Raw genomic sequence first — 12,444 nt, forward strand, 5'->3', positions numbered from 1 at the left:
ACCTCAATTCAAACACCCTGAAGCAAATTCAAGAGGTCCATACAAAATTTGTCCTGCACAGGATCTTCTTTCAATAATGTATCTCTCTTCTCTTTGGTGCAAATCGGCTTGCTGAGATTATGAAGCTGCAAGATCTTCTTTCAACAACGTATCTCTCTTCTCTTTGGTGCAAACCGACTTGCTGAGATTATGGCCTCCGCTGATCCTTTCCTTCTCCCTATGCTAGAGTACAACATCACTTGGGATGTTACCATCTTCATTCTCATCTAAGGGATGAAAGTATGGTGTGGTCTATTGGCATGAAAGCTTTGTTTTATTTCACCTTTTCCAATGATAAAGAGAGGGGAACCTAGCTGACATCTTCTATTAGACTGCTACCTCCGCGATCACCATCTAGTGGGCATTGTTGAGAAATCTTTATTATTTAATTTGAATGATGTTGCTCCTTGATTGCCATAGATTGATGTCTTTGATTTCTCCTAAGCATCAAGGTCTTTGTTGGCCTCATGTTACTCGGCCAACGTAAGTCAGATCCAAGTAACCGGCCATGGGTGAACCAAGAGCTACCACAGAGAATTCGAGCAGTGTTATCGAGAGCATCCAAGAAGAGCCAACATATGCCACACCCTAGGCCCAATCCTTTGCAGTGGTTTTGAGAGTTTCTAGGTCCAAAATCAAAAGGCGGTTTACCAAAACTGACTTAAGTCTAGATTCCTAAATTAGTTAAGTTTGAAGTTTGCTATAGAAAGGGCTCTTATTCGCCCTCTCACTGGTCTTATAATATGATTCTAGGTGAAGCCTGGAGTTTATGTACTAAGGGCTCTTACTCACCCTTTCACTGGTCTTGTAATATGAGTCCAAGTGAAGCCTTTCTACTCTTTAGTGAGTGTAGTGCCTCAAGCCAATGTGGGAGTCGGTGTGTGTCTCTAGTTGTTTCATGATCATCTTGTAGCTATGTATTTTGTAATAGGATGAGGTCTATTTTGTAATACAAGAATTGGGTTTGATATCTTGGCTATTTACTGCAAATTTGCAATGCTCGCGTTTACCTCTATGTATGGACTTTTTCTTGTCTTTATATAAAATTTCCCATGAAGCACAAAGCCCTATGATGGACCTTTTGATGTTTAACTTTTACACCCAAGCACTGAGTAGGCTCTATATATCAAGAAAACCCAGAGTGTAAGAGAGGGAGTCTTTCACCCAAGCATTGTTTGCATCCAGCCACGGTGCTCATTGGTCAACCGAGAGCGATGGGAAAATACTTCAAATGTGCTGGGAATATGAGTGGGAAATTGAGTGAATTGAGCATAGCAGTCTTAGAATTGAGTGCATAGACATCGAGAGTAGCAAGTTCATGCTGACAATTGATTAGCTACAACAGTTTCTTGGATTAGCATATTACCTATAAAAGATACCTTCGAGTGTCTGAGGACAATTTGTGGTCTTTAAAGACGAGTGTATGGGTATCAGAGTGTAGCTAGGCAACCTACATGATGCTTCAAGCTTTGACCAATGTCTAATACACACTTATAAAGGTGCCAAAGGTATGCATCTAAGAGAGAAGAACACCTGCACTGAGATGAAAGGAGTTGGAAAAACTCAGATATGGAAGGTAGAATGGAATCAAAACTAGAGATCAATTGTCCATGGCAATGAGTGGAAGTAGCACAGCCCACATAGTGCAGAGAGTTTGAGGATGGAGAAGACTTGGCCATGCACACTATGAGGTGGCATCGACACCAACACTAGGTGTGAGCTAGAGTCCCTCAGGTTTGCATGAGACATCCCAAGTCAACACTAGGTGCGAGCCAGATCCCTGAGGTTTGCATGAGAATTCCCGAGTGTATTTTCATGGGAGAGTCCTCAAGGCATTGGCATGAAGATTCAAAGAATTCATCCATACAAAGCCAAGATTTTGAGTCGTCTAACAAGTCCCTTCATGAGCCAAGCCATGAACGTAGCCTTCAGCTTGAAAGGCATGAGCCCTAAGGCTAAACAAGCCTAGGATCTCAAATTAAGACAAAGAATACTTACCCATGCAATGGAGGTGAGGCAAAAACCAAGTTATGGATGGCATGCAAAAATCGGACTATGTGCTACAAGATTAGCTTTGGATTGGAGGCAAGTCTGTTCGGAAGCTATATTGGATCACGAGCAACCAACTATGATTGCTAGTGTCATAGTACTTGAGGAATAGGTCCAGCACATGGCAACCATGTCCACATTGACAGTTTCCATCATGGAAGAAATGGACATCCAGCTCCAGTGGATAATTAGGCTACTAAAACGTCCTACCTAGGCTAGAATGTCACTGGACATACCAAAAGCTCTTACAGGTGTTGGACCTCGACATAGAGCAAGATGAGATGTCCATGACCGCTTGACCTTATAGACCATGATCCACACTATCGAGGTACTAGTACGATTGGAGAATCTTGAGCTGATGTCTGTTAAAACAAAGGCACCACAACCTATCAAAGCTAAGTTCTATAATTTCAAGAGTGTAGATGATGAAGCTCCTTATAGCTATTTGTGGAGTTTATTAAGAGTTTTTGATATCACTAGCACCACCACCAAGGAGAAGAATATTAATTAATTTCCTTGTACTTTGGCAAAGACAACCCAACATTGGTCCAACCGATTTTCAATTGGCTATTTCATAGACTAGCAGCAAATGTCTAAGACTTTCTCAAGAGGTTTAGACAACATATTAATGAGGAGTATGTTCACACCAAGCTTAGTGATTTGAGTCTATCTAGAACTTTTCTTGCCAACGCGGGCCCTCATTAATTATATGAGCACACCACTAAATGAAAAATTACTTCGTGCTTGGTTGATTATGAGTTGCACTCAGGTGGACTTGTGCTCCCTAGAAATTATCAATCCGTATGAAGTGTTGTTGAGCTAAGCAAGAGTGGGCCTTAAATCTTGTACCCAAGAAGAAGGACAAGAAAGTGATGAATAAGATGCCTCACCTAAGAAAGACAAGTTGAAGTCCAAGCTCAAGAAGGCCTTAAAGGAATTGGGTACCCCAGTAAACGTGCTCCAAGCAAGAAGTGGTGTTGTTCCAAATATAATTCTGAGTGTTGGTACATCAAAAACTGCACTACAGATGTCTAGACAGAAACATAGGATACCAAGCCAAAAGATGGATGCCCACCAAATCTTGAGCAAGGCAAATGAAAATGCAGGAATAAAAAAGGAAAAAACCAAGGAGTGCCACAAATTCATGATAATTCTATGGTAAACATGACCATACCAAGGCCAAGTGCAAGCACTAATTGTAGCACATCAAGTTGCTCAAGAACAATGCCAAGAAAAGGAAAATCGACTCCAAGTGCTGAGGCCCAGTGGAGGATCTTGAGAAGGGCCCCCCTCAAGATAAAGAGCTCAATTAGGAGAAAAAACAAGTGGCAGCAAAGCTTGCCGAGGAATTCCAAGGAAAGTACCCACAAAGGACTTACCAGCATTGGATCCACATTTGGTCATACAGTCAACCAACACAAGTGAAGCCTCGATGGGAAAGTCTTAAATTGAGCCAAGTACCATCAAGTACTTGAGTTTAGAGATGATCCAAGCATGGGGAAACCTTTCGCCATATGAATATTAATATCACGATGCTTGAGTTATTGAAGCCTTCCCCATATTGTCAAGAGTTCTTCTTGCAACATCTTCAAGCCAAGGAGGAATCACCCCTAATCTTAGATTCTCTTATTACCACTCTATTCATTATTATACCAATAATGGATGACAAAGTTCTAGTCATCATTGTCAAAATCTGAAAGCTCTCTCTCTCTCTATCTGTCTCTGTCTCTCTTTGTCTCTCTCTCTCTCACTCCCCCTTTCTCCCCCTCTCTCTCCCTCTCTCTCGCTCTCCCTCGCTCTCCCTCTCTCTCTCTCTCTCTCTCTCCCTCCCTCCCTCCCTCCCTCCCTCCCTCCCTCTCTCTCTCTCTCTCTCTCTCTCTCTCTCTCTCTCTCTCTCTCTCTCTCTCTCTCTTCACCATGTTTCTACTAACCATTATACACTTGCATTTGGTAAAACATAACTGTCTATATGGGGATGGCCCAAGGATGAAAAGTGTTGGTAAGTTCACGTTCTTCTTGATGCACCATCAAATTTTGTTGTTGAAAGTTGTCGAAACAGTTTTTTGCAATTTTGAGAAGGAATGTCATGTTGATATATTTAGTGTCCCAACCCTTCTATGGTTGACTATATTTATTGGGAGAATAAGCAACTATAAAATGTTTATTTAAACTTCCATATGCTACTGAGACCTTTAACAAATTTGAGAAGTGCAGACCAGTTTGAATGGAATTTGGAATGTCAAGTTATTTTTTATGCTTTGATTAGCTATATATAGTATATACATCTATATACAATAATGACGATTGGCTACTAGGCAAGGAACTTTTATAGGCAAGTTACCAAGTCCACAGTGCTAGTGTGATGTGTCAGGGTTTATGCCCTTGAACGCCAAGTGCACCATATAATACTTTTTTTGGCATTGTTGTTGAGGAATGCAAGGTGGCTTGGTTTAAAACATCAAGAGATAATGTTTTGCATAATTCCATTTCTTGTGAATCATCAAATAGGAACTACCTTAGGATCACAAAGAAAAAGACTAAGAAGACCACGTCAAATAAGCCTATTGTGTTGACTAAGCATTTGTACTATGAATCTGCTAGAGCCTTGGGATTTTATGAGTTGTTGAGTACTTGTATGCATTTTATATGACTACTAGTTGTCAGGTCTTAACTTTAGGTAGAATTTGAAGGATTGTTTATCCAATATATGGGTGAGGAATGAGTATTTACCATTATCATAAAATGTAGATAACTCAAGAGAAGCCTAAACCCTTGGAGCCAGTTCAAGATGGTGAGGATCAGGTTGAGTCCAAATAAGAAAGAGCAAGAAGATGTCATTTAAAACTAGCTAAGGTGCCTTAGATCCCACACTCATAAAAGTCATGCACAAGAAAGTTAAGTGCATGAACAAGACTTACAACTAGGTGAAGTAGTTCCAAATCTAGAACCAAAACTAATCTATATAGCTATTGAGATCCCTCAACTTAGTACCACCTTTTGCAATCAGCCATGCCTAATAATCATTCTATCATTTGTCATAGTTTTTTAAAGGGGATATATTAGGTTTAATTCAGTGGCATTGGCCAATAATTAGGGTACAAATGCATAGGATTTTAGGAGTTTCCTAGCTAACTTTGATAGGTATGTTCAGCCTGGGGCAAGTCACTTTGCAACTTGTGACGCTCTAAGAACATATTTCTTGAAGATTTTTGAACATTTGGATATATTGATCAAGTTAAGGAGGAGTAATTCTACCTTGCCATGAAGCCTCATGAAGCTATATAGATCTAAGCTAGCATATTGAAAAAAATCATTGGAAAGAAGATGGCACCAACAGCTCAAGATGAACAAGTGAGGTGGTCTGTGAAAGGTTTACCAATGGATGTGGGTTTCCACATAAGAATGCAACAACCCACCACTATAGATGCTTCTACAAAAATAGCAGGTAACTAGGATATTGCTAAAATGGGAGTCCAACATGGTACGAACAATTTGCCTCATATGGTAATGGCCCAAAATCCCGTGTGGGATCCTTGGTTACCTTACAAAGTGGCTACCCACGTATCTCAATTCCAAATGACTCAAGCTGTTGTATGACGTCCTATGTCACACCAACAGATGCTATCTTATGCTCAGCAATTTATGGCAACTCAACCAATGAGTCAACCATCTATTGAAGATTTATCAACCCATGGTAGCTAGGATGTGATGCAGGGATGTAATTCCTAATGCTATACCAGCTAGTCTTGAGTTGAGGCTAGAAAAGAGTCGCTTGATGCTATGATTAGGAAAACGAATGGCATGCAGCTAACTTGGATAAAAGCCAAGACCGCAAATATCCTTCTAAGGAGAAATGTAGTAATGTTTTGGTGGTTATATGCAAAGGTTATGGGCATTACTAGAATCAATGTCCCACTCCCAAGGAGATGGTTCAGTCAGGCAGCCAAAGGATAGGTACCATTTGTCATATCAAATATTTGGGACCCAAGATGATTGGACACACAAAGTCAACGTGTTACATTACTGTCCCCCAATCACCCATCCAATTTGTGGTTAAGGCCATGCAAACTTTTTCCTATACAAGTGATGACTTATAAGCAACCCTCTAATGAGTATAGACTTCTACTGCTAAATCCATCACCTAAGTCGAGTGCAAGACCCTAGCAAGCTCTAGGTCACACAAGATCTGTTATCATTTGTCAGGAGCTAGGTCACACAATTAAGACTTGTCCTAATGGCAAAAAGCCAGTAGAAGACATTCCACTATGCAGAGTGTGCCATGGTCAAGAGCATGTTGCATAAGATTGTCCCCCGAGGATAATGCAAAGATCAAGTCTAGTAGGGAAGAACTCGGTTTCTAAACTACTCCATGTGATTGTATTAGAATTTCTTTATCATCCGATAGATCATAGGCTTCTATTGATTTTCTTCAACCTAATACCCTTCAAAAATTTTGACGAGGGTAATGCATCTTAGCGATCTTAGATTGGTTGGTCTTTATCATTTACTACCCCTTTCTCCTTGTTTTGCATTTGAGGGTCCTTGGAGGTTTCTCAAACCTCTTGAAATGGAACCTTATTTTGCACAATAGATGGTGGAACAAAAGTAGCATGTGGTCGAAGAACCATTCTAATGCCTCACAATTATCTAATACCTCACCACTATCTGATTCTTCTGACAGGGAAATATCGAGTTCCTCTTCAAGTTTTGTTAGTACTTATCTTGAACGAGTAGCCACTCTACGAAGGGAAGCTTTGCATCCATAGCCCTAGACCATGAAATAAAATATCAATTGGCTGCAGTTCTTAACCCTTTCTCTTCAATGTCAGTGAGTATTGGCTTCATCTTTGGTTTAAACAAGGGAAACATAACCTCAGTCTGTTGACAGTGTTACCTCATGTGGTGGATATAAGGGCTCCAACAATAGAGGAAGAAATTGAAGGATATCCTAGTAGAGTGCTCCTTCATGGAGGATTTGGCACTAAAATTATGACCTATGAGACTACGCAGATGATTACCCTAACATGTTTAGAACCTTTTTCCTTTGTCATTACCCATTGGGAGTTCTACCAGGTCGCAGCCTGTCTTGGACGGTCAAGAAGATTTGTCCTATGTAGTACAGCAGGGAAGGCCTCGTAGATTTAAGTCGGTTGAAACTAAAAATAAATTAGCACAAAGTCCTTCGACAACACCAAGGTTTGGGTTCATCAACTTAAGCCTTAGGAAAATTTTCGTACGGTGAGAGCGCCTAACAAGAATGGCGAAACCAAGGTTTGTGTGGATACATGTAAACCAATCGTTATTTAACCTGAGAAGAGTAAAGAGGTGGAGGTTTTTATACAGACCAATTACCCATTATAAGGGGGACAAGGGCTTAACATGGTGGAATTAGAACCCACTGAACCAATTGACGAGGATCAAAAACCTATGGCATTGGTAGATTTGCCGAGTATGACCATGAGTGTTGATGAATCTCTCAGGTGGTATATCCAAATAGGAGGTCACGTTTGTCCTTCCAGTGCAGTGGCTTGTAAGTGAGTTGCATATGGAGCTGAGACACTTGATACACTTGCACAAGCCCTCCACTTGACGTCGCTATAGCATTGGCTAAAAATTGTGAGTCCGCCCAACTTCAATTGTGTCCTGCAGCTCAGCAACAACAAACTATCCATGGGTAGTGGTGTCCGGACAATGCAACTTTCACAAAAAAAAAAAGCACAATGCCCCTATTGTCTGTCCACCAACTCTGTCCTGGCGTCTTCCATGCTTGTTTTTTTCACACTCATTGCCTCGACCTCATTCCCTTCCTCCTGTATGTGAGCATCTGCAAAGATGTTGGACATCAAGACATAAGATGCAGCATCCGTTTCATCCAATTGCACTACATGTTCAAAGGCCAGTCTTCCAAGCTCCACATTACCCCACTTTCGACAAGCACCCAACACGGTCTGCCACACCCAAAGATCAGGACGGAAAGGCATCTTCCTCACCACGGCTAACACCTTGTCTAATTGGCCTGCACGGCCAAAGAGATCAACCATGCCACTGTGGTGCTCAATAGTTGGAGTGATGCCATAGTCTCTGCCCATGGCCTCAAAGTAATTATGGCCATTGTCCACTAGACCCACGTGACTGCAAACACTAAGGACAATAGAAAATGTGACGCCATTAGGCTTTATCTCTTCTCCTCTCATTCTTTCAAGCATATGGAAAACCATTTCACTTTCTCCATGCTGGGCATATCCTGCAATCAGTGCATTCCACGAGACCTCGTCTCGAACTGGCAGCTTATCAAATGCTTCCCGTGATTCTGCAAGTGAGCCACATTTGGCATAGATATCCACCAAGGTGTTGCCAACAGCAAGATGTCTTTCCAGCCCCATTCTGGTTGTCTCGGCATGCATTTCTCGGCCCTTGTCTATCGCTCCTATGGCGCCACAAGCTTTCAAGCTGCAAACAAATGTGACAGCATTTGGAGAGAGACCTTCCAGTTGCATCAGTTCAAAACAGTTGAGTGCTTCCTCACCAAACCCATGCTGAGCATGTCCTGCTATCATAGCATTCCACGAGACCTCATCTCGACTTGGCAGCTTGTCAAATGCTTCCCGTGCTTCCACAAGCGAGCCACATTTTGCATACATATCCACCAAAGTGGTGCCAACAACAAGGTCTCTTTCCAGCCCCTTCCTCGCTATCTCAAAGTGTATTTCTCGGCCCTCGTCTAACGCCCGTATGCAGCCACAAGCTTTCAAGCTGCAAACAAATATGACAGCATGTGGAGGGAGACCATCCACTTGCATCTCTTTGAGACAGTTCAGCGCTTGCTCACCAAGCCCATAGTGGACATATCCTGCGATCATTGCATACCACGAGACCTCGTCTCGAACTGGCAGCAAATCAAATGCTTCCTGTGCTTCTGCAATTGAGCCACACTTGGCATACATATCCACCAAGGTGTTGCCAACAAAAAGATCTCTTTCCAGCCCTTTTCTGGCTATCTCAGCATACAATTCTCGGCCCTTGTCTATTGCTCCTATGCTGCCACAAGCCTTCAAGCTGCAAACAAATGCAACAGCATTTGGAAAGAGACCCTCCAGTTGCATCTGTTCGAGACACTTCAGTACATCCTCAGCAAGCCCATGATGGGCATAGCCTGCGATCAGTGCATTCCACGAGACCTCGTCTTGAACTGGCAGTATGCCAAACGCTTCTTGTGCTTCCACAAGCAAGCCACATTTGGCATACATATCCACCAAGGTGCTGCCAACAGTGAGATCTCTTTCCAGCCCCTTTCTGGCTATTTCGGAGTGTATTTCTCGGCCCTTGACTATTGCTCCTATGCTGCCACAAGCTTTCAGGCTGGAAACAAATGTAATGGCATTTGGAGGGAGACCCTCCAAGTGCATCTGTTCAAGACAGTGCAGCGCTTCCTCACCAAGACCATGCTGGGCATATCCTGCAATTAGTGCATTCCATGAGACCCCATCTCGACCTGGCAGCTTCTCAAGCACTTCCCATGCTTCCACCATTGAGCCACATTTGGCATACATATCCACCAAGGTGCTGCCAACAGCAAGATCACTTTCCAGTCCCTTTCTGGCCATCTCGGCGTGTATTCCTTGGCCCTTGTCTATTGCTCCTATGCAGCCACAAGCTTTCAGGCTGCAAACAAATGTTACAGCATTCGGAGAGAGACCCTCCAATTGCATCTGTTCAAGACAGTCCAGTGCTTCCTCACCATGCCCATGGTCCACGTATCCTGCCATTAGCACATTCCATGAGACCTCATCTCGATTTAGCAGCTTGTCAAACACTTCCCATGCTTCAGCAACTGACCCACATTTGGCATACATATCCACCAAGGTGTTGCCAACAGAAAGTTCTGTTTCCAGCCCCTTTCTTGCTATCTCAGCGCGTAGTTCTCGGCCCTTGTCTATCGCTCCTATGCTGCCGCAAGCTTTGAAGCTGCAAACAAATGTGACAGCATCTGGATAGAGACCCTCCAGTTGCATCTGTTCAAGACAGTTCAGCGCTTCCTCACCAAGCCCCTGCTCAGCATTCCCTGCGATTAGTGCGTTCCATGAGACCTCGTCTCGAACTGGCAGCTTGTCAAACGATTCCTGTGCTTCCACAAGTGAGCCACATTTGGCATACATATCCACCAAGATGTTGCCAACAAAAAGATCTGTTTCCAGCCCCTTTCTGGCTATTGTGGCATGTATTTCTCGGCCCCTGTCTATGACTCTTATGCTGCCACAAGCTTTTAAGCTGCAAACAAATGTGACAGCATCTGGAAAGAGACCCTCCAATTGCATCTGTTCTAGACAGTTCAGGGCTTCCTTACCAAGCCCATGTTGGGCATATCCTGTGATCATTGCATTCCACGAAACTTCATCTCGAACTGGCAGCTTGTCAAACACTTCCCATGCTTCCACAAGCGAGCCACATTTGGCATACATATCCACCAAGATGTTGCCAACAAAAAGATCTCTTTCCAGGCCCTTTCTGGCTATGTCGGCGTGTATTTGTCGACCTCTTTCTGCATCTTTCAGCCTTGCACAAGCCTTCAGTACGCTGACAAAGGTATACTTGCTAGGAAGTACAAAATTCTCTTGCATTTTTTGGTAAAGGTAGAGGGCATGCTTTGAATCTCCGAATTCAATATAACCCCAGATGAGAGAATTCCAAGAGTACTCGTTCCTCTCAACCAACTTGTTAAAAACCTGCTGAGCGTCCCACATGCTTCCAACTTGCACCAACATTGGGATGACGTAGTTCCCAAGAGATCGATGATCTTCCAGCCCATTTTTGCGCAGATAGGTATACAAGCGCTTTGTATACAGTAGATTTTTCTTTGTTCTGATTTTATGCAATATGCATGTAAGGTTATGGACCGAAGGCGGCTGGGGCCTTCCTTCCAAAGACGCGAGTGCCTCCTCTACGTCAAGCGTTTCGAAGCTACTCTTCACCTGCAGTCCTTGTGCATTGACCTTTACTCCAGCCTTTCGAGACGCCTCCACCAAGCCACGGTTTTGGGTGGATGCTTTGGGCTTTTTCTCTAGCATGTCTGTAGAATTGTACCCGTCTATCCATGGTGACTCCTTATGCTTGAGGTCTGGAAATCTTGGGCTTTTCTGTCGTTAAGATTCACAAGAGGCTCGTCACACTAGCCAATCTACAAATTCCCCTGCGCAAATCAATCAGCTCAGATTCGTCGCACGCTTACTTTGCTCTCTCGATCGTCCCGATCCGCGAAGTACTCCTTCCGTAAGCGCTCTGTCCCTGTAATACCTGCGCGGCATGAAGACCCATATGAAGGCGAAGGAAAAAAAGCAGACCGAGGCAAAAATACAGTGAAGGAAAGCAGTACCTGAATGCCAAAACTTCTCCACCGCCGGTGCACTGTCGTCTGGGAAAGCCGTCGGAGAGTGAGGGCTTGATTGCCTGCGCAGATGAACTGCCAACCAGTAGAATTGTGGGTCTTCGCTACAAAGAAACCCCGGGCCATGTACCTGAGCGACGATAAGGCTGCGTGGTTTCGTTGTGGTTACCTCAAACGTATGACAAGGATCTCTGCATCCTCCTGTATAGAGTAGGTTCATCATCTTCGTGAGAAGAAAAGAAGGGAGTCGCACATTCAACAAATTACTAAATTTTTGGTTTTTCAGAACTTCCACTCACTAGATTTGCTGCAGGTTTTCCATTTTGGAGCACTTAACTACTACTATTTTATCAATTCTTTAAGGAAACAAGGTGAATGATACTCAATCATTTAGGAGAGAGAGAGAAGGGGCGTGTGGGTAAAAAAGTGGAGATCGTGCGTAGATATAGAAGGGAAGAGAGAGAGAGAGAGAGAGAGAGAGAGAGAGAGTCCACCACTTTAAAGTTTGCATTCAAGTCCAATGAAGAAGAGCCAATAGGAAAAATGCACTTCCAAAAATTCAAGAAATGCCTGATTTCAGCTTTGCCAAAATCACACCGATGCTAAGGCTACCTTGAGGGCAGACCAAAAGAGAACGAGTAAAATAGTGGACATGAGACTTTACATAGGGTCCTCCCATCCTCCGTGCAAGTGTCACGGGTGGTGATTTATTATTGATTTTGTGATGTCCATATTTTGGAAGCTGAAGTCCACAACAAATACATGAATAAGGTGATACAAATAGGACCCCCCAGCGAGAGTTTTGTCGCAATTAATTAAAGGGCGCAGGGCGATTAATCAAGGCTGCGCGGCGCTGGGTGAGGCTTCTGGAAGAAGCCTGTGGCTTCCACATCTAGAAGCTTCCAGCCTGAGCATTATAGCCTGAGCATTATAAAAGAAGGGGAGCATAGAGTGCAGAAGTGCAAGCAGGGGGG

General features: G+C 43.3%; 1 protein-coding gene across 1 annotated transcript; it reads right to left on the reverse strand.

The window, feature by feature from the left end:
- Positions 1-7,343: 7,343 nt before the first annotated feature.
- On the reverse strand, positions 7,344-11,755 carry LOC147902855 (pentatricopeptide repeat-containing protein At2g39620-like). The gene is made up of 3 exons (XM_087373852.1): positions 11,459-11,755; positions 11,315-11,379; positions 7,344-11,222 (listed from the first exon to the last, which is right to left on the reverse strand). The coding sequence occupies exons 1-3, from the start codon at positions 11,691-11,693 to the stop codon at positions 7,815-7,817; spliced, it is 3,708 nt and encodes a 1,235-aa protein (XP_087229978.1). The 5' UTR covers positions 11,694-11,755; the 3' UTR covers positions 7,344-7,814.
- Positions 11,756-12,444: the final 689 nt, after the last annotated feature.

Source organism: Dipteris shenzhenensis, chromosome 4 (assembly GCF_047967505.1).
Source record: "Dipteris shenzhenensis isolate YYH24624 ecotype China chromosome 4, Dip_SZ_1.0, whole genome shotgun sequence".
Taxonomy (NCBI): Eukaryota; Viridiplantae; Streptophyta; class Polypodiopsida; order Gleicheniales; family Dipteridaceae; genus Dipteris; species Dipteris shenzhenensis.

What these genes read in the sequence shown, in the direction of transcription:
- LOC147902855 (XM_087373852.1), bottom strand. Translation starts at nt 11,693, where the DNA reads ATGATGAACCTACTCTATACAGGAGGATGCAGAGATCCTTGTCATACG. An exon ending in GGAGAAGTTTTGGCATTCAG is followed by an intron (nt 11,380 to 11,458) that starts GTACTGCTTTCC and finishes CATGCCGCGCAG; the next exon opens with GTATTACAGGGACAGAGCGC. An exon ending in GGGACGATCGAGAGAGCAAA is followed by an intron (nt 11,223 to 11,314) that starts GTAAGCGTGCGA and finishes TCTTAACGACAG; the next exon opens with AAAAGCCCAAGATTTCCAGA.